We start from the raw sequence: 24,182 nt of genomic DNA on the forward strand, positions 1-24,182 counted from the left end.
TTACTGACAGCTAGTTCAAAGCCAATAACAACTAATAAAAAAAATCATGCATCTAAGAATAAAATATCAATCAGTACACATCCAACATCCAATGGATTTAGTGTAAAGACGTCATAAACAGTCAGAGAAAAACAAACAATGCCAAGATACAGGTATCGACAGATTGTAGCGCCATGAATATGCATATGTATATAACAATAGTATTTCGTTTGCTTTTAATTTACTGATAACAAAATCAACATTAATACCAATAAAATAAATATTTAAAGATCTAATTACAGTGTTGAATTGGTAACATTTTAGAATAAGTTTATTTAAAGGATTGATAAGTTTACCAGGATCGTTTCTAAATTTCTGCGCACGGTAAACAACGTCTCTGTAAAAAATAGGATGTGCTATCCCTTTTGAAATAAGTTTTCTACAGGTACAACCACACTTCAAAACCAAATCTGTATATCTATGGAAGAATTTAGTAAAGGTTTTAAGTAATTTGTGGTAACGAAATCCCTGACTGAATAATTTACCAGTAATACATAGATTAAGTTCATTAAAATCCAAAACGTCACAAAAGACACAGGCATAGTGAACGAGTTGTGATATATAAACACCGTAAGATGGTGCCAAAGGAACATCACCATCCAAAAAAGGAAAATTAACAATAGGCAACGAAAAATTGTCCCTTTTGTCGTAAATTTAAGTGTGGAGTTTCCTGTGCAAGACTGAAATATCTAAGTCTATTACCGTTTATATTTGATTTATTTAAAGTAAGTTCCTTTGGGTAAATTTCAGCAGTATATTTAGAAAATTCTTGATTATTTAAAGAAAAAATATCATCAAGATAATGGTAAGTGTTGTTGAATTTATCAATTAAACGCAGTTTAGGTGGGTCTTTACTGAGTTTTGTCATAAACTGTGATTCATAACAGTATAAGAACAAATCTGCTATTAAAGGGTCACAATTAATTGCCATAGGAATACCTACAACCTGTTGATAAACCTTGTTGCCTAAACGTACATAAATATTATCAAGGAGAAAATTAACAGCTTCAATCATCTCATCACACCTCCAGTAAGTATATCTAGCATATTTACCTTTCTCATTAGAGAAGAAGGCTTTAAATGAGTTTCAGCAAATATATTTGCAGTCAGATTTACCAAACAACTATTTAATTAAATAGGAAAACTGTTGTTTGATAAGATTGTGTGGAAGTGTAGTGTAAAGAGTTGAAAAGTCAAAAGTGTCAACAGAATCAAAAGGACCATCAAAAGCACATAATTTATCTAAAACATCCAAAGAATTTTTTACACTCCAAAAATAGTTAATTCCACTATTTTCAAATATTTTTTTACAAAAGTTAATGATAAGATCTTTGATAGTAATTAAAGAACTAGTTAAAAGCACTGAAAGATTAGTTGTAGAACACTTACTAGAGGCCGAGATGAAACAATATTTTACTGGTTTTTTATGTAGTTTAGGTAACCAATACATAGTAGGGACCTTCAAATGTTCAGAAGAGGCCAAAAGCTGTGATTTGGTTATGATAAGTTTGTTTATTATATGACTCTCTGTGGAGCACACGAACTTGAATGTAGATGAATTCAAAATTTCATTCTTAAGAACGTCCGTGTAGTAATTACGGAAAACCATCACCACATTGTTGGCTGCTTTGTCGGCCGGTACAAACACAAACTGCTTTGAAAGTTCTTGAAGTTTATTTCTTATTCTAGAAAAAGGCATATTATGTACTCTTTTAGTAGCTCACCTGGCCCAATGGGCCAAGTGAGCTTTTCTCATCACATGGCGTCCGTCGTCGTTAACTTTTACAAAAATCTTCTCCTCTGAAACTACTGGGCCAAGTTTAACCAAACTTGGCAACAATCATCATTGGGGTATCTAGTTAAAAAAATGTGTCCGATGACCTGGCCCATCAACTAAGATGGCCGCCATGGCTAAAAATCGAACATAGGGGTAAAATGTAGTTTTGGCTTATATCTCTGAAACCAAAGCATTTAGAGCAAATCTGATTGGCGTATAATTGTTCATCCAGTCAAGATCTATCTGCCCTTAATTTTCAGACAAATCAGACAACCTGTTGTTGGGTTGCTTCCCCTGAATTGGAAAATTTAAGAAAATTTTGCTGTTTTGAGTTATTAAATTCAATATTATTATGGATAGAGATAAGCTGTAAACAGCAATAATGTGCAGCAAAGTAAGATCTACAAATAAGTCAACATGACCAAAATGGTCAATTGACCCCTTAAGGAGTTATTGCCCTTTATAGTCAATTTTTAACAATTTTTTGTAAATTTTTGTAATCTTTTACAAAAATCTTCTCCTCTGAAACTACTTAGACAAATTTAACCAAACTTGGCTACAATCATCATTAGGGTATCTAGTTTAAAAATGAGTCCAATGACCCTGCCTACCAACCAACATGGCCGACATGGCTAAAAATAGAACATAGGGGTAAAATGTAGATTCTGGCTTATATCTCTGAAACCAAAGCATTTAGAGCAAATGTTCCTCAGGTTAAGATCTATCTGCCCTGAAATTTTCAGACAAATCAGACAACCCGTAGTTGGGTTGCTGCCCCTGAATTGGTAATTTTAAGGAAATTTTGCAGTTTTTGGTTATTATCTTGAATATTATTACAGATAGAGATAAACTGTAAACAGCAATAATGTTCAGCAAAGTAAGATCTACAAATAAGTCAACATGACCAAAATGGTCAATTGACCCCTTAAGGAGTTATTGCCCTTTATAGTCAATTTTTAACAATTTAATCTTTTACAAAAATCTTCTCTGAAACTACAGAGACAAATTTAACCAAACATGGCCACAATCATCATAAGGGTATCTAGTTTAAAAAATGTGTCCCATGACCCTGCCTACCAACCAACATGGCCAACATGGCTAAAAATAGAACATAGGGGTAAAATGCAAGTTTTTGTCTATTATTTTTTGAACCGTTATAAATAGAGAAAATCTGAAAGGAGCAAAAATGTTCAGAATAATGAGCTCTACCAATTGTCCATATACGTCAAAACTGTTAGACAAATTCTTATAGGAGTTATTGCCCATAAATGACCAATTTTATCATTTTTTTTCATTTTTGCCTATTATCATGAAAACCATGCATGATATTTAGAGAGAAACATTTTTTTTCCGTTATGCCTTGTATGATTTAAATTATAATAGATAAATAAACACTTTAAATCACAAAAATGATCAGCAAGGCAAGTTCTATTAAAAAGTCAAATTTTGTCGATATTGTTAGTAGACTGTCACTCTTCATAGGAGTGATTGCCCTTGAATGAGGATTTTTTTTACCCTCTTTTGTGTTTTGAGCTAAAACTAAAGAAGATAGAGAGAAACTAAACAGGCTTAAAGATCAGTAATAGAAGATCAACAAAATAGAGATTTTTGTCATGAAGTCTATTCTCGTCTACAATGTTGAAGAGTGTCCTTTGTTTGATATGCACATAGACCAAGTTGAGCGACACAGGCTCTTTAGACCCTTTAGTTTATTTCTGAATTATTTTCAAAATATGATATTCGAATATTCACATCATTCATACATTTATTTAAATAAGAATCAAGAGATTTTTAATCAGATTTTTCCTGTTTACACCAATTTTTTACAATACGATGAAAGAGCGTCTTTTGTGACCCGACGACTCTGTTTCCAATCTATTTTAGATGGAGGACGATATTTTGGTCCTTTTTTCAAAAATTTTTTAACCTCTGTCTTGAACGAACGATATTGAGGTCCCCCATAATAACATGGCCATAGGGATCATATCTAAAATTTGACGATTCACAGCTGTTAGTCTATCTGTCTTCGTAAAACCTGTTCTCCTCTGAAACTACTCGGCCAAATGTTACCAAACTTTATTTAGATGTTCCTTAGGGTATCTAGTTTGAAATTTTGATCCGAGGATTTGATGCATGAACAAACATGGCCACTGTTGCTGATTATATAACATAGGGGTAAAATGCAGCTTTAGGTTCAAAAACTAAAGCAATTAGAGCAAACCTGACATGGGTAAAAATGTAGCACATTCCTCCAAGTCAGACATTTTATCAAACTGCTCTAGGTGATTGAAAGTGCAGTCATCAGTGTTAGTAGAGCCAAAAGAGAGATCCATCCTTTTAGATTTGATTTCTACTACATATTTTCTACCACAGTACAGCTTTATTTCTTACTGAATTTTCAAATGTAAAGTCATAGTAATTTTTTAATTGCTGTATAACTGTCAAATTCCAGCTTTAAACTATTTCCTTGTAAAATATATGTCATTTATATAATTTATTAGAAACAGACCTCAATTTAAATCAAAATGAGAAATATTAAATGACATACATGTTTAATTACAATATCTTGTTAGAAAGTTTCCATCGAAGATAATCCAATATCAGCCACCACCCCAGTTTCCTTTAAATGTTCATTAAAACATATGTATACATAAGTATTTAAAATTTTTCTGTAAATAGATCGTATCAAGAAAGTTTTCCTTTAGAATGATTATTTTTCCAAAACATTTTGTTTTCATTTAATCATTGCAGAGACATGATAATCAAGAGGCAGCTCCAGATCTTGTGTTCATTCGAATGGTAAGTATAATGTCCATGTAAAATATAAATGATAGACAATCTCATTGGAGGGTGACAGCCCTGAGATAAGATGTGGGCGATAAACATCCTCAAGACCATTGATATCTGTTTATGACATCATTGATGTTTTAATTGACAATGGCATGTACACCTTAGTTTTTCTATGTTAACTATCTATCTCAAGCGAGTAATGTGAAAAATAATTACAAAAAGAGATCAAAGCAAAAATACACCGAATAGCAATAAAAAACAAATACAAAACGCCAAATGGTTAAATTACTAATTCCTCTAGTTTTGGGATTTAAAGTCCTATGAGCTTTGAAGTACAGTAAGGAATCCATGAAGGAACTCATTCAAAATAGAATTTATCAGTGATCACATATTAATAATCTGTTTTCTCAGTTTCCCAATCTGTGATATTGAATTCCAAGAAGATGATCTCTGATTAATGATCCACAGTCTCAGATTAATAATCTGCGATTTTGAGTTCCCAATCCATGATCTTGAATTCCTAATCTGTAATCTTGGATTTATAATCCGTAAAATAAATTGTGATCTTGGATTCCAAATCAGGTCACCCTGACCTTGACTTTAACCCCTATGATACTAAAATCTTGTCTGAGTTCTGTCCTGGGCATAACTATATGATACCGTAGAATTTTAATTGATCAAAATTGGTATGGTGATGCATCATGAGAAAGGGATATGTCAAATATTAAAATCTGGGGACTCTGACCTTGACTATGACCTTTGACTTGTGATAGTATAACAGTGTCTGATTTGTGTATGGTGGATAGCTTTTGTACCATAGCATTAAGATTGAAAACTTTTTATGAAGAAGAATCATCGGATCAGGATGTGTCAAATACCTAAATGAGGTCACTCTGACCTTTATGCTTGACCCCTAGGATAGTTATTTGTTTTTGGGCATAACTGTACTCTAGAGAACTTAGGTAAACCAAACTTTGTCACACTAAGAGTGCAGATGCATTATAGGAAGTTGATTTGTCAGTACGGCTTTGACCTTTGACCCCCAGAACGTTATTTGAGCTTTAATATTGATATGACTGAAAGCTTAAAATTTCAAAATGTTACCGGCAATACTGAATTTCATAGCAGCAACTAAATTGCATGTATGGAGGGTATTAATCCCGCAATGCCGACAGCTATATAATATAGTTTTATTTGTCAAGTTATAATAACAGATTGTTAAGGATGTTTGATGTTCTGTTTCAGAATAAAAAGCTTTTTAAAAAACTGTTATAAATTAAGAATAAATAAAAAACAGAACTTAAAAGCAGAAAAAATTGAAAGGTACATGTTCTTGATTTTAAAAATTGAGATATAAGCCATTGAAAATTTGTCGGGAAATCATTCTATCTAAATTTTTCATACATTTAACATTGACACTTTTTTTGGTAAAGATTGCATGAAATGCAATCAAAACCCTATGGTACTGACTTGATATCTAAATCTTCCAAGACTTATCACTACCTTTGAGATACACAAAATATAGTGCGTTGATCATAACATTCTATATATCCTATCCATGAACATTTCCAGAAATTTATCAATGAAATATACGCTCAGATATTCAAGTCACAAAATTATGTTATACTTGTCAAGGAAATTATGTAACTTTTGCAAGGTGCATGAATCTAATAGCTGTTCTAAAAATATCAATGATGTCATTGTTTAAGTCATCTTTAAAAAATGGAGTTATCTTCCTTTGTCCAGAATTGTAATTGAATCAACTACAACCAATGCTTTATACAATGCAATATTTAATTTTAAAATGTACTAACCATTGATAAATTAAAGCAATCTTTACCCTTCAGTGCTTATACAAGCACTTTGATTCTTACAAAAGGTTAAAAAAATTAACAACTATTTTTTTAAGATTTTAAAAATTGTCTCTTTTTGAACTATATGTAATAAAATCATGAAAGGAAAAGTAGGGGGCTAATTATTTATTGGCACTACATGGCTAAAATCAACTTGGGTAAAGGATTCCCAATTTCTGACAAAATGTCAGAATCAAGATCAGTTTTCATAATCAGTTTTCAACTATCAACAAACATGACACGTAACATTGGATATGACACATGATCACTTATTGAAAACCAAGGTCACTGAATATTTATCTGAGACCATGGATTGTGAATCCAAGATTGCAGATGGGAATCAGAGATCAGGGATTGGAGACCAAGATCATAGATTATTAATCCCAGATCAAGGATTATTAATTCGAGATTACGGATTGGGAATCCAAGATCACTATTTGGTAATTTTATCTTTTATATGTCCCTTTATGCCATCCTTATGTCAAAGTGACTCGGAATATCTTTCTCTCATTTACTTCACTATTCATAGCAAAGTAATATCAATGAAGTTGTATACTGGTAAGTAGTGGTTGTCAGCCAAGTGGAAGTACAAATCCTGTAAAAGGAACTAATGTAAATTTATTCAGGAGTAGGTTATTTCAATAATACTTATAACCAGTGAGGATTTTAATCTATAAGTGTTAAATAAATATTAATTAACTAAGGTAGTGCTTTTTTTATTCATTCCTAATAGTCCAACTTTTTGAGTTCCGGTTATCATTATGATGAATATGACATTTATGTCAATTTTGTAAATATCTCACTTTTCATTTGTGCCAGTTTATTATACCCCACGCAATGAGTTACGGAGGGTATAATGTTTTTGACCCGTCCGTCTGTCCGTCCGTCAGTCCATCAGTCCTGTTTCTTGTCATCGCAACTCCTCTCAAACCAGGAAATTACGATTCAATTCTTTTTCTAGGAGTTACGCCCCTTTGAACTTATTTACTTTAATGTACTACTGCAACAGTTTGTCATAGCAACTCCTCTCAAACCACACAACAGAATTTCATGAAACCTTTTCAGATAATAAGGACATACTACGTAGATGTGCATATCGACAGGAAATTACGATTCAATTTTTTTTCCAGGAGTTACGCCCCTTCGAACTTATTTGCCCAATATACTACTGCAACCTTTTGTCATCGCAACTCCTCTCAAACCAAATAACAGAATTTCATGAAACCTTTTCAGATAATAAGGACATACTAGGTAGATGTGCATATCGACAGGAAATTACGATTCAATTTTTTTCCCAGGAGTTACGCCCCTTTAAACTTATTTGCCCAATATACAACTGCAACCTTTTGTCATCGCAACTCCTCTCAAACCACACAACAGAATTTCATGAAACTGTGTAGATAATAAGGACATACTATGTAGATGTGCATATTGACAGAAAATTATGATTCAATTTTTTTCTGATACAATTTTTTTTTCTTACACTTATTTTATTTCTCCAATGACAATGTGGGGACGTGGGGTATGTGAGCGCGCTCACTAAGGTTTCTTTCATTTTGAATATGTAAGATGAGATCCACTTTAGTAAAGTACTGTTACCAAGGTTTTATAACCAAGGCCAGTTCTTTGCTCATTCCTGACCTGGTTACTCATCTTGTTAGGTTGGGGGAACTAGCTGGTATCTTCCTTAAGAATTCATGTTAAACGTAACACAGATTCAAAGTTCTATATTTAAATGTTTATTAAATCAGCATTCAGTATTCAGCAATCACAATAACATATAACAATCACATGGGTTCATTAGAATGTAACAAAAAATTTGTTCCGGCGTGACATTTGTTCCGCTGGAACAAATTTCATAGGAAATATGTTCCACCGGAATTTATATCACAGAAAATATGTTCCAGCACTGTAAATTTGTTCCGGAACTAATTTTTGGCCAAATTTGAAATAAGTTCAAGAAATAAGAACAAAAAACATAGCTCCATGAAGTTTGTTTCAATTAATATTAAAAAGTTTAAAATAAGTTCCTGTGACATTAGTTTTAAACAAACATGTAAATATTTCATAGAAACTAATGAATAAGTTCCGCTCAATCATTATTGCACACCAAAACATTTTCTTGTTACACTTAAGTTATAATGCAAGCTAAATGCTGTACTGAGTGTACTTGCATGGGATACATTTGCAATGGAAGGCATGACTGTAACTATAGGATGAAGATGAGAAATAAAAGCGATGGTAATGTATTATAATTTGTATTTATGTTTTATGCGGTATTCCTCCTTGGTTCCTGTTAACTGTCATGGCCCCGTGTTCTAGTCATACATGTACTTAGGACATGGCACAGTTTCAAAAGAGTGTGTCTTTTTTTTCTACATGTCTTTTGATATTTATAAATGATCAAGTCACTTTGTCCTTTTCAAATTAGTACATATGTTCCTCTTAAACTATACTTTTTTTCTGAATGATTTTTCTTATTCTAATCTTTTCTGGTTCAAAAGTGTCATTTCAATATTTTTTACAGAGTATATAATTAAACATTTGCTATACTCCATAGGATCCAAACTGGATGATTTACACTTTTTATCTATTATATTATTAATATAATACTTATTTTTATAATGCACTTGAATGATAACTTTAAACTCACTGATGACAAATGCTCAGTATATAAGAAAACTTGTTTAACCAGTGGAACATATTTCAAAGACAAGGAACTTATTTCACCAGGTGAGGAACAAATCTCATAAACCCGGAACTTATTTCACTAGGTAAGGAAAGGAACAAATTTCACCAACCCGGTACTTATTTCACTAGGTAAAGTGTGGAACTTATTTTATAGAGATGGAACAAATTATATAGAAATTACCTGTGAAAAAAGTTCTCCCAGAACATATTTTCTGTGATATAACAGTCCAGGCGATTATTGTTATTCGTAATGTTACTCAAACTTGTAATATTACGACAAATAGTAACATTACAGCTTTGTGTAATATAAGGCCTATATTACACAATGGTGTAATAATCAATATTACGAATATCTGTAATATAGTTTTTCTATATTACGAATATTTGTAATATTCGATTAAATGGCTGTTTCGTAAATTTCGACGTGTCTTACCATGACACCAAGTAGTCTTTCTAAAAGAAATACATACTGTAATCATTCTTACATATGCAGAAAATTTTGTTTTATAGGGGAAAAAAATGTTTACAAAATTAATGATTTTCCTACGAAATTTCCTAACTAACAACTGAAGTTTGGACAAACTGTTCATACCTACAATCTTAAAACTAATTTCCTGTGAAAGAGTTACATTTTCTCTTAACAGAAACGTTTTATGTGTTGTGCTTTGAATGCTAGTATTACGTCGAAAAATCTTTAAAGAAACATGTGTATCGATTCCAAACCACATTTCAATGGAGACAACTCTTGGTCGCTTAGAAGTGGTTGAAAAGTATAAATCGTTGTCTCCCTTAAAATTGATCTACGCACTTGAAATTCGAATGTTTGTAAGTAGCTGAAAAAAATTAGGACAAATCTGATAAACCAAATTGATTTCAAGTTATTTTTGGAATATTAAAACAATATAACATATCACAGAAAATGAAAAGAGATGTGCATGACATCTTGCTCACACGAAGAAGGGAATCATGTCCTATGTAATAATATAATCAGGAGAAATTAAAGATTTTCCGCAATAAAAGATGTTAGGCACCGACCTTTTTTTTTGTTATTAGGGAGGGGCATTTTTTTTTAAAGAATTGTAAAAATCAAAATTTCTAGAATATAATAATTTGTTTCAGAACGGAAATAAGAAAAAAATTAATTTGTTTTATATCTAAAAAAAACTTTGATGAGGGTCTTGATTAGGATCTTCATATCTGTATTCTAGAATTTGTGTCTATTATTCTCGCCCCTTGGTTGCCGGGACAGGGGCGGATCCAGCCATTTTTAAAAGGGGGGGGGGGGTTCCCAACCCAGGATAAAGGGGGGTGGGGTTCCAACTATATGTCTCCATTCAAATGTATTGATCGTCAAAATAAATGGGGGTTCCATCCCCCGAAACCCCCACCCCCATGGATCAGCCACTGCGGGACGTCTGCTGATGCCTGCATTTTCCCACTGATAGACCGCGGCTTGATTTTTATTCTTTTTATTCTATCACTCGATTTTATTAATTTTTTTTTTTAAAGTTTTTGTCTTTTTAGATTTTCTTTATCCTCTTTTCGGTAAACCCGTTCTGATCCTAATTAATTTAGATAAGTTTTGTGCCTGCATATGTTCGTCACAAGACCCCCTCCTAAAGAAAAAACAAAACAAAACAGACAAATAAAAAAAAAAACACACACACACACACCGAAATGAATGAAAATTGTCTCAAACCAAACAAATATTTTAGACACAATCTACAGGACTGATATTTGCATTTTGATAATTTTGATAAGAGGTTCTTACTTCCTACAAAGTTAACTATGTCAAACAATATTTATTTCTGATTACAGTAATATGAACAATCGTTTTAGTTCAAAATCCCACGAATCGATTGTTTCATCGATCCGTCCTATTTAATTGAAGTTTTTACCACTGAGAATTTTGTTCACACATATACACAGTATTTTTTTTTATAAATGTTATATCAAAAGTATAATTGTTTAGATACTTATAACGTCAGTAAATCATGCAATGCTTCCATCAGTCTTTTAAAGTGTGTATCTGATATAGAAATAATACCGTAAAATATCTAAGGAAATAATGGCAGTACTGGAATATAGTGTGTTACACGGTTGAAAGGGTAGGACACAGGTTGGGGGACTAGTTATCATCCACTTTTTGGCAAAAGAATATTAATGACAAATAAAAAAAAATAGAAATAAAAGAGGACATTGACAAAACAATAGACTTTTATTCCATAGAATATATATAAGACTATAGAAGACTTTTTAATTTTTTGTTTGATTTCCAATGACAAAGCCTTGATCCCTCACCTTCATTCTATTCTTACGTATACGCCGCTAATAGTTTCGTAACTTGAATTTGTCCTTTTGTATATAAGCGGTGCTACCCAAAAGAAAAATGGAGATGCTTTTCTGGGAAATTGTTTTTGAAAAGATTGGAGACGTTGTAAATTTTCTTTAAACCTGGTCCGCACTCGTTAACCCAGCTGTCATTCTGTATTCTTTAGGTTTGGATAAAAACTGTTATAAAACATTTAATACACAACAAAATAAGTCTTTGTATTTAGAATAATTGTTTTCTATTACAAAATACGGAACAAAAATATTGATTTGACGATTTCAATTAGCTTATATAAGTATTTCTATTAATGAATGTTTTTACATATTGTGTGTCGAGAATGATATATGATTTGTTTTGATTTTTGTTATCAAGACTTGTAAAGTTAATCCCCTCCCATAAAAACCACACACAAAAAACGAAACAAAAAAGAAACAACGGCATACCGTAAAACCTGGTATGGTAAGATGATAGGGTATGCGGTATGGTACAAATGCTACCATGACGTGGTATGTAACGATGGTATCGTGGTATGGCATGGTCATAAGGAATATACTACAATACCATAGTTAAATTAAATATTGTAAAATAAGAAAGTTTTAGTAATAAACTAAACTCATGTTAGATCTCTATAATATTGATAGCAGAGATTGAACTTGATAATAATTTGTTGAACTCATATTCCCTGTTAAACAAAATCGAACATCGGAATGGTAATAAATGTTGAATTCGGGATACTCCCGTATATATTCTAAATTCACAAGGGTTCCTATGAAGCTAATAAATAACATATTATGTGCCCTAAATAAGGTGCACAGATAACTTTACAAATGCACGGTGGTATTTGTACCATACCAATTGTGTATACATGTTACGATTGGATTTGTACCTTATAACCATTATATTGACGTTACCACATATCATACCACTGTACCATACCACGTTTTACAGTATGTCCCCCTAAAATGCATCAGACTGATTAATAAAAAGAACTCATTATCGCAGCTACATCTTGTCACTCTAAATACATTTTGACACATGTTTTGTATTGGTGATCACCTACTTACTTACAACAACATATAATATGGTTATTGCAAAATGATAGATTTCAATAATTAAGGAGGGGCTCTTCAGCAAAGCAACCTTATGTTATCGATGCAAGATACAAAGTTTCAAATAAAGACATCTTGGTTTAAATACAATATTAATTGTTGAAATAATACACATCAATTATATCACTTGATTCCTTTAGTTTTAGTTTGGTTCGTGTTGCTCAGTCTTGGGTTTTCTATGTTATTTTGTTTGGCTGTTTGGCTGTTTGTCTTTTTTTTCTTTTTTAGCCATAGGGTTGTCAGTTTATTTTCGACTTGTGAGTTTGTCCCTTTGGTGTCCTTCGCCTCTCTTTTAGAACTTTACTCGTGTGTTCTATGTTTCTTATGTACATGTATATAACTGTAATTTATGTTATGTTTACTATTTAACTCTTCAAGTTTTACTTTTATCAATAAATTATTGTTTTTTTTTTATTAATCCAAACTAAAAGAATTATTCAGACACTAGACTAGGTATATCTGTAATAAAAATTGTGTTTATACAAGAAGAATATTGATTGATTGATTGATTGATTGATTGGTATTTAACACCACTTTCAACACTATTGTGCTATTTTGTGGCGATCAGTTTTTATTGGTGGAGGAAGCCGGAGTGCCCACCGAAAACCTGCGACCTGTAGGGAAACTGACAATCCTAGTCAATTAAGATTGGAGTCGAGTGCACCTGCTCCGTGCGGGATTCGAACTCACAACCTCAGTGTTGACTGGCTAGTGATACAGTAGTTTGACTACTTAGACCACTTGGCAAAAAAGCCCCCTACAAGAAAAATAAAAACGGTTTAATTTTTTGGGGGAAACGCATCACAAAGTGTTCCATAAGAATAATTTAAGAAAAATTCGTAAAGGGTTCCGTGAAACCCTTTGTTTCGCCTACGATTGCTGCTGTCCGATTAAAAGTGTAATGTTGACTTAAAAGTGAGTCTATTTATCAGTAAAATACAGAATTTAAAAAAAAAATCAAACTTTTTCTTCAGATGCTATTTCTTGGAGATTAGCTTATGACCAAGTTTCAACAATCCATCAAGTATTACAAACTTATCATGTCCAGACTGTCTGTATATATATATATATATTAACTACTAAATTTACTACTTGTTAACTGCAAAACTAAGTCCATTTATCAGTAAATGACGGAAAATGAAAATACATATCATCAGAATTTGTTCTGGATACTGTTCTTTGGTCATTAAAAAGCTTCTGTCCACATTTCATAAAATTTCATGAAAGTTTTGCAAAATTATTGAAGACTGAAAACCTTAACCTGAGACTGAATCTGAATGTTAAGTGTAAAAAAAATTAGTCCATTAAGCAGTAAAATACGGAAAAAAATTTTGCTCTTGATACTGTATTTTGGTCATTAACAGCTTCTTTCCAAATTTCTTAAAATTCTGTGAAGGTTTGACTAAGTTATTGATGACTGAAAAGCTTTAACTTCAGTCGGGCTGAATCTAAATGTTAAGTGAAATAAAAACTAAGTCCTACTCAATTTATCAGTAGAATACGGAAAATGAAAATAGATATTTTCAAATTTTGCTCTGGAAACAGTTACTCTATTCACAAAAAATCTTAAGAGTAAAAATACTCTTTAAGTCATAAATATTTCAGTATAACTTACGACCAATTTTAATCTTAAGATTTTGTTGCTGTATTTTGGTCACAAATAAGCTTCTGTCCAACTTTTATAAAACTCCATGAAAGTTATTGATGTCTAAATAAACTTTAACCACAGACAGAAACTAAATATTGACGCCGACGACGAAATGTAGGATCGCTATGTTGCTTTAGCGACAAAATGTCGCAGGCTGACAAAAAATAAAACTGAAACTAGAGAGTTAGTAATCACATCTACCCCGCCTCGTAGGAACATAGAGATCATGATTATGTTAAGTGGTCAAAAACATATCATTTACATTTCAATCAATTTCAAAAAGGATTTTCTATTTATAATTAGGAAACCACAACATTAAAAAAAAATCTCAACAAATAAGTACTGTTACAATAACTCTGGAATGGTAAATTTTAAACAACGAAAACCGAACTAATCATTCAGAAACCACAACATTTGGATTTTTCAAACAATCAAGTACCATAACTCTGGAAGGGTAAAATATAAAACGACGATTTGGTCACATTAACGACCGATTTAAGAATTGTTATGAGCTTTTACGAGCTATATACGGTTTATTATCAATTATTACAAGTTATAACGATGTATTAATGTCAAAATTCCACGATTTGTTACGAGTTGTCACGGATAAATAAGAGCAGCTTAGTTAGCTTACGGGCATGTTTTGATATTTTTATGGATTGTAACGTATATATTACGAAATGTTGCTATTCATCAAAGCTTTTACGTGTTAGTTACGACCTGTTAATGTGTTGTTAAGAATAGTTACGAGATAGTGTTACGAGTATTTACGAGCCCATACAATTTTGTAGCTTGTATACCTTACCCAAAATCGTAAACAGTACTCGAGAATACGTAAAGAGAACGTATCTATTAGTTTTATTAACTACACATAAAGTGCTCGTGATAATTCGTAGCAATCCATAAAGCCATCGTAACACAAACCGAAAGAAATCGTAAGCAACACGTAAGCACTCGTAATAATCCATCAATAAGTCGTAAACAAATCATTAAAAAAAAATTTACGAGTCATTTACGGATTTGTGCAAGCAGGTAACGGATGGTTACATGCTGTTGCGAGCGGTTTACGCCTGGTGTACGATACCTACGGAAGGTTAAATACCGAAAAATCGATCCATGGACAATCGTGAAAAGATTTTTGACATGAATAAAAATTTCCTCTCCTTTCGTGATCCTTAAGAGTGCCTGCGAGTTGTTGTGAGTTCTAAACACGGCCGTACCAGCGAGTCATTCACGGATGCTTACGATTGACTACTAGCAAATCGTAAGGACTCGTAAGAAACATCCGTGTATGTGAGGGGGGCATTTAAAAGTTTTCGACGGTTCTCAACGACGACGGATGCCAATGGACCACCAAAACACATTTGGATATTTTGTCTAGATGAGCTAAATATAAGAATGACATATTGGGATCCAATAATGCCATGTACATTGCAAGTCAAATAATTTCTTTAATTGGAAAAAATAAGCAAGTATCTCCAAAAATTAACAAGAAAATGTGTTCACTCGTATAAATTTAATTATAAATACAATACCTTTAAATTGGTGCAAGTATATGCGATCTAACATATATACTTGCAATGATATATATACTAGAAATACAGAAAAAATGAATTCAAAACTGTTTGAAATAATTTGTTATTCCAGAAAGCGGGACCAAGCATATTACTAAGGGTATACTTTACACTAAAGCAAGGAGCATTTTTGTTTGATAAATATTGCGGCACCATATATATCTAGGAGCTTATATCATGGAAAAGTCATATCTTATAATTTACTTTGACTTAATATGTTAAATATTTGATGAAATACAGATTATATATACACGCGCTAAAATGTATTTGCATTTGCGATCAGGAAATGTCTATGACAGGTTCTATAGTATTATTTTACTACGACGAGCACGCGTACCATATCCAGATCATTATGTAAAAAAAATGTACAAATACACCACAGAAGGCTACAAAAGCCACGGAAAGAGAGACATAGGTGTTGCTTTTCTAGCGGCGTTGGCAGCAACGGCAGAGGATGAGTCAACAATTATTTAGTTTTCGGCGTTAGTCAGTTTGATAGGAACTACTTGATCAATGATATATTTTTACAAAGTTGCATTAGTATCAGTTCATGTCAGCTATTTCGAGGCCCTGTCCCCTAGGTCAAGGTCAGGCGACTTTTAATTAGTAAGCAATTTTCAATGTTTAAGTTGCCTGCTTAAATGAGTTTGATAGGAACGACTTGTGATAGATCACTGACATGACACGGGTTATGTTCTTCTCATATATGTTATGATGGTATGATACTAAACCCCTAACGGGAAGGATTGTGCCTGATATTCATATGATAAAGACATAATCTTTCAATCAGTTTAATTGAAGTCTGGAGCTGGCATGTCAGTTAACTGCTAGTAGTCTGTTGTTATTTATGTATTATTGTCATTTTGTTTATTTTCTTTGGTTACATCTTCTGACATCATACTCGGGCTTCTCTTGAACTGAATTTTAATGTGCGTATTGTTATGCATTTACTTTTCTACATTGGCTAGAGGTATAGGGGGAGGGTTGAGATCTCATAAACATGTTTAACCCCGCCGCATTTTTGCGCCTGTCCCAAGTCAGGAGCCTCTAGCCTTTGTCAGTCTTGTATTATTTTTAATTTTAGTTTCTTGTGTACAATTTGGAGTTTAGTATGGCGTTCATTATCACTGAACTAGTATATATATTTGTTTAGGGGCCAGCTGAAGGACGCCTCCGGGTGCGGGAATTTCTCACTGCATTGAAGACCTGTTGGTGACCTTCTGCTGTTGTCTGTTCTATGGTCGTGTTGTTGTCTCTTTGACACATTCCACATTTCCATTCTCAATTTTATTCTCTATAAAGTTGCAATACTATCAATACTTATCAATTTAAAGACTATTTTGAGGCCCTGCCCATATGTCATGGTGCAGTGGTTTTGAATTGGGAAGCAATTTTCAATGTTAGCTTCTTTTCTGCTTAAGTCAGTCTGATATATATGAACTACTTGTGATAGATCAATAACATTTTCAATAGAGTTGTATTACTATCAGTACACACCAGTTTGACGACTATTTCGAGGCCCTTTCCCCTAGGTCATTGTCAAGCGACTTTGAATTGATTTGATTCTAAATTTCTGCTAATAGGTGAAACATTTCTTTGTGCATGTAAAAAGTTTTTTTGACGATGAGATTTAAAGTCTCAGGCTAAAGCTGGAAAGTCGAACGCTGAGGAAATAAAGTTTGGTGCTGAAATTTAATTAGTCTAGCGCTGAAATTTAAAGTTTACCGCTGGGGCTGTATAGTCTTGCTCTGAAGATGTTGGGATCAGAACTGACAATTTAATGTCCAGCGCTGATGATGTTAAGTCTAGCGCTGAAGATATAAAGTACAGCGCTGAAGCTGTAAACTCAAGCGCTGCAAATATAAAGTTGATCGCTGTAGATATATTTAAAATCTAGCAATGGAGATGGAAAGACTGCATGGCGCTACAGATGTAAAATGAGCGGTGGAGATAAAGTTCAGCGTTAAAGATATAAACCCCAGCGCTGAAAATGTAAAGTCTAGTGCTGGAGATTTTTAAAAAGTCTACAGCTCGAAACAGAAGTATGGTGCTCTAAATGTAACGTCTAGCGCTCGGTAATTAACTTTATTTTTTTAAACTGCAATGTATATTTAGTAGTTATATAAAATCCACAGTCCGAGTTTATACCGTGTTCACTCATCCATGCATCACACCATTTGTTAAAAAACAAATAGTAAAACTCCAAAAGTATTTTGTCGTTTGATTGCTGTTTCATCGATGTATAACCCACACCTCCTTTTATTTAGATCTGAATTATGAACTAAATTGAAAGAAATATTTTTAATATTCTAAAAGGTCCTGTGTATGAGAAGTCACCTTACACAAATTAGTAAATAAAGAAAATATAATAAGAAATGCATTTGTTATGATAATATAATTGTGAGATCAAGAGATCTAGATATATAACATGTTTTTGGATGGCATTTCCCAGTACAAAGTCTTGTGTAAAACCCATATGTTTTACACCATAACGAAATTGTTCTCCAAATTATATTCACGTATACAAATACCTTATTTTATTTTTAGACTAAGAGAGGAGCGGGAAATATAACTGCTTTAACCCAACTAACATGATTATTTAGATAGTGTCGAAGATCGTTCAACGATTAGGGCGAAAGAAGCGGGAAATATAACTGTACATAACATGCTGATTATGCATGACTCACGGATATTTGATACAGGGAAGGTCGTTGTTTTATCATCACTCTTACATTCTATCCTCTAGTTTCCGCCGTAATTTATAATTAATCTGACAGTGCTCGACATCATTCTAAAGTATATTTGCTACACCGACAAAGGAGTTTGTTGCATTTTAGATATGACAATAAAAACATTTTGTCAATATAATATTTTATACAGTTACTATTCTAAGACAACGACCATCTTTTCATTTTTATAAAGGTACCATGACGTTTCTAAAAAATGAAAAAAAATATTCTGATGTGAATTGAAAAAAATATAGATTGTTTCTACCAGAAATAAGAACATTGATTTAAAAAAGTTTGTTCCTGTGTGTTTTAGAAAAAAGGTTTGTCCTTTAAGTTGGAAAATAATGTTTGTCCTATGCAAGTATAACCATACCCCCTTAAAAAGATGAATTGTCGGGCCAAAAGTTTATTTGGCTTTCATTTAGAAAAAAATAATTTGTAATCAAAATAATCATCATGCATGTTATTGTATTATGCCTAATGAAAACTTGATTCAGCTTTTAGGCATGGAGAAGATTAGCCCATAAATATGATTCCGCACTACAATCAGTATCTTAATTCTACGGAAGCTAATTAGCGCCACACATTTTTTTTTTAAATTTCTTCCTAGGTTTGTGTTTTCAATTATTAATTTAGTTTTGTGTATGTTATAATCAGAAACTATATTGGATTTACATTTACATTCATGATATAATTTCAAATTTTATAAATTTAACAAGAAAATAGATATGGTATAGGCAAATTCTAATTGAAAGGCCAAGATTTTGAAAATTTTGATAAACAAAAAGGGGTATAGTAGATTAGAGCAAAAATAATGTCATACAATTGTGAAACTATAAGTCAAATAGAAACAATGATCTTTGTGCTTTAAAATAAATTATTTAGAATAAACATTTTTAAAATTTTGATGTAAGAAATCGTTTGTTGAAATTTCAGAATACGACAGATTCTTTGTTATTTCGAAAATGTCTGCGTTATTTCGCAAAGGTGTGCGTTATAACGCAAAGGTCTGCGTTATATCTCAAAGGTTTGCCGTTTAGCGCAAAGGTTTGCGTTAAAACGCAAATATACATGTAGGAAGAAATATATAAAAAAAAATTGTGTGGCGCTAATACGCTTCCGTAATCTTCCGCCTATACATTATATCTTTATTGTAGGGAAATTTCTCAACTGGACATTCAGTGTGAATTTTTTACACTCCCAATTTTTTTATTACCTTTTAGAATAAATAAATGTAGATTGTGCGCTTATCCCAGGGTTTAGGACACAGATCCAGAGTAACCAACAGTTATAAATAATGTAACGCTGCATTATATCCAAGTCGAAATATAAGGCGTGCCGAGCGACTTTTAAAAGGAGTTCTTATATTCAGTCATTGGCTGAAAAAGTTAAACCTCACTGATACTTTTTTTGCTCTACAAATTTAAGCTTTGGTCTAAAGCATAAAATATTAATAAACATAAGCTTTACAAAATTAATTATTTTTATGACAGTATCGAATCGCTCAAAATAGGAGGACTGCTGTTCTATAATCCCCAAGAGTACCAAAAACACATGTGTTTCGGTACTGACATACTTTTCCAAAATTCGCCGATGATAAAAATTCGAAATTATTTTAAAAGAAACTAGGGTTCCAACTCCCTAAGGGATAGTTGAACTTACGTATATTTTGCTATTCTTTGTATGTTCCTTTTGGTCATAAAGCTCCTAGCATATGCTAGTATATCTATACATTGTAAAATTGAGAACGGAAATGGGGAACATGTCAAAGAGATAACAATCCGACCAAAGAGCAGACATCAATAGTGGCTTTGAACTAGCTGTCAGTAACTGCGAGTACTCTCAGATCTGTACTTAGTGTCTTTTTGTTGTTGGGATGTACAAGTACCTGGCCATGTTCACTTGTCTTTGTAGTATTTGTATTTTTATCCATCTGATGAGTTAAGCCTTTTTCAACTGATTTTTATAGTTCGTTCTTATGTTGTACTGTTACACCACTGTCCCAGGTTAGGGGGAGGGTTGGGATCCCACTAACATGTTTAACCCCGCCACATTCTCTATGTATGTGCCTGTCCCAAGTCAGGAGCCTGTAATTCAGTGGTTGTCGTTTGTTTATGTGTTACATATTTGTTTTTCGTTCATTTATTGTACATAATAAATTAGGCCGTTAGTTTTCTCGTTTGAATTGTTTTACATTGTCATTTCGGGGTCTTTTATAGCTGACTATGCGGTATGGGCTTTGCTCATTGTTGAAGGCCGTACGGTTACCTATAGTTGTTAATTTCTGTGTCATTTTGGTCTCTTGTGGAAAGTTGTCTCATTGGCAATCATACCACATCTTCTTTTTTATATCAGCCGAAGACCACCAATGGGTCTTAGTTTGCTTTCAAAGTTCTGGTTCTGACCGTTCCTGATAAAGGTCAATGAAGTTAGGTGCTTCAGATGTAGACTTTTGGTCTGTTCTATGGTCGGGTTGTTGTCTCTTTGACACATTCCCCATTTCCATTCTCAATTTTATTATTGAAGGCTTACATAACCCTCTAGAAGACTTTTAGTTTAATGTGTTGCTGGATTGGTATCTCATCGGTGTATGTCCCACATCGCCTTTTATACATACCTGTTTAAGCTAAATAATATTAAACTACTAATTATAATTATAAAAAAATACAAAAATGGTAGTAGCCTTTCTTAACTTGGTTGATGTCAAATCATAAAATTAGAAATAATTTTAAATCAACAGACAATCTTTATACTTTTAATAAAATCGTTACACTTTAATACATTTCAATCATGAATCATGATAATGTAAGAGAAATAAGACAATAGCGTACTCAGGGGAGGATCCAGCAATTTTCAAAACAAAAAGGGGGGGGGGGGGAGGGGTGTTCCAACCACATGTCCCCATTGCAAATGCATTGATCGTCCAAAAAAAAGGGGAAAGTTCCAACCCCCGGACCCCCCCCCCTTTTTTTGGATCCGCCACTAGTACTAAACTATGATCTATCGCCATTTGTATGTATTTGTTAGTTTTCAGTTACTAGTAGTTTATATTAGATAGACTTCAAAGTACAAATAACCCCAACTTTGTATGGGGTATAGAAATATGGTTTCACCTGGCTTTCACATTTCTTGATCGGTGTGAGAAAAATATTTCTCATCACTAGTGAAATATCCCTGGGTTGCGTTCAATATCGTAGCAGCTAGCATAGCCACTATGTCTTAGATATCTATCTATGTTGAACGATATGCTATGTAGCTAGCAAAATGGTGTCATTAGTACCTTCCCAACGCCATTTTGTATTCGCTAGATAGCATGATTGTTCTGGGATATCTAGATCTATTTAGACGCTAGGCTAGCTATACGTTCAATAGCCAAATTCTAGGTAGCGCTACGTAGCAGCTACAATATTGAACGCAACCAGGGAGAATTGTGAAAACTGCTAGCACGGAGAGTGATACAAAAAGTTATACGAAAAACTGCGTTAATTTGATTGACTTATCAAGCATCATAAAACGATATCACAGCATTTCCATTGGCTAATCGTTAGTGAATTTCAAAGATTAAGACGATGTTGTTTCGTCCATGGCAATGGACATATATGATCTTTTCAATAAAATACAATAAACACTCACACTTTTCACCGGACAATCTTCTTTTTGTCAAATTTTATTAAATTCTGAAGGGTACAAATAGTCTTAAAATGTCTGATGTTAAAGTTGACGACAAAGGCTTGTTAATTATTATATTGAAATTAAACAAGTGGATCTGTGAGCTATAGACTGCTCACTAAGGATACCTCCGTCCCCTAAAAGTATAAAATAAACAGGAGGTTGTTGAGTGATGAATCTGAAACGCATCACAAGGTATAGCTGACTCATATAAACCCTTAAACCAAATCTCAGAAATCCTTGTAATGTAGTTCCTGAGAAAGATGCGACGAAACATATGCATTGGACGGACGGACAGACAGAGGTAAAACAGTATACCCCCACTTTTTTAAAGCAGGGTATAATAACTCGAGTTGATATCAAGCGATATCATAAGTAGTACATATTTTATATATCAATGTGTATAGAACACGGTGATTATACATAGCTGGAACCTAGTCTACGTCTGGTCGGAATGGGAACGTTATCTTCGAAAGGTGTCACAGTCTCCTCACATTAAAGAACCTTTGCAAGAACTCTTTGAGGGGTCCGTCATTTGCCTGTTGCAAAGCGAAATTTCCGTTTTTATACTATTACTCGTTTTCTAATAGCAGTCCAAATTTCAAACTCTTCTTATTGATGAACTTACTTAGCAGAACCTATACCTTTTTTTTTATAAATTGTTAATAAGTTCTCGTCTTTAATAAACACGAAAAAAGTGCTACTAGACGTTCAATCAATCAATTAACCAACCGAAGAACATATATTTTCATTACATACTCTGTGCATTAAGTTATAGGTGTAAGAGATATAATAGCTGATTTTACTACGAGTACTCTTAGATCGGTACTTTGTGGGTTTTTTTCTTTATTTTTTAGTCGAGCCTGCGACTGCTGCCGCAGAAAGCTCAACAAAGGGATAGTGATCCGTCGGCGGCGGCGTTAGCTAACTTCTTAAAAGCTTTATATTTTAGAAGATGGAAGACCTGGATACTTCATACTTTGTATATAGATGCCTTATGTTACGAAGTTACCATCTGTCATATGTCCATTGTCCTTGACTTCATTCAGTTTCATGGTTCAGTGACTACTTGAAAAAAAAGTTAAGATTTTTTGTAATGTGAATTTCTTTCTTATTATGAGTAATATGATTACTATATTTAGTATGGGCGTACCTTGCAAGGTCATCATGCCCGTCAGACAGTTTTCATTTGGCCTCGACCTCATTTCATGGATCAGTGAACAAGATTAAGTTTTCGTGGCCATGATATAGTCCATATATATATCAGATACTATACTAATTATGGGTCTACAATATTTGGTGTATGGAATGATTGTAAGTTGTACATGTCCAACTGACAGGTGTCATCTGACCTTGACCTCATTTTCATGGTTCATTGTTCAATGTTAAGTTTTCATGGTTATGTTTGTTTCTTAGATACTATAAGCAATGGGTCAACTATATTTACTAAATGCATAAATCGATTGTAAGATGTACATGTCTGTCTGGTATGGTTCATCTGACCTTGACCTCATTTTAATGGTTCATTGGTCAATGTTTTGTTTTCGTGGTAACGTCGGTTTCTTAGAAACTATAAACAATGTGTCAACTATATTGGGTGTATTGAATGATTGTTAGGTGTACATGTATTTCTCATTTGGTTTATCTTACCTTGACCTCATTTTCTTGGATCATGTTAAGTTTATGTGATACTTGTAGTAAAACCTTATATTTTGAACTATCAACATAAAATCAGTGGTTAGAAAATAAGGCGAGACATTTCAGCGTGTGCACTCTTGTTTTTTTTTTGTTCTCCGTATTATGTCAATCTGATTAGTCAACCCTTTTCCGACTTGTTTTTATAGTTGGTTCTTATGCTGTGCTGTAACACAGCCAACCCAGGTTTAGGGGAGGGTTGTACGTTAGTAAACATGTTTGACTCCGCCACATTCTCTATGTGCCTGTCCAAAGTCAGGAGCCTGTAATGTAGTA

At 33.1% G+C, this 24,182-nt stretch overlaps 1 protein-coding gene across 1 annotated transcript in view; it reads left to right on the top strand.

Moving 5' to 3' along the window:
- The window catches only part of LOC127720043 (uncharacterized), a 133,790-nt gene that overhangs the window by 93,789 nt on the left and 15,819 nt on the right, over positions 1-24,182 (top strand). The window contains exon 63 of the mRNA XM_052226449.1: positions 4,568-4,615. Within this exon, the coding sequence (XP_052082409.1) occupies positions 4,568-4,615 (48 nt within the window). The remainder of the gene's footprint in view (positions 1-4,567; positions 4,616-24,182) is intronic.

The sequence above is a fragment of the Mytilus californianus genome, unplaced genomic scaffold (assembly GCF_021869535.1).
Source record: "Mytilus californianus isolate M0D057914Y unplaced genomic scaffold, xbMytCali1.0.p SCAF_11, whole genome shotgun sequence".
NCBI classification, from domain to species: Eukaryota; Metazoa; Mollusca; class Bivalvia; order Mytilida; family Mytilidae; genus Mytilus; species Mytilus californianus.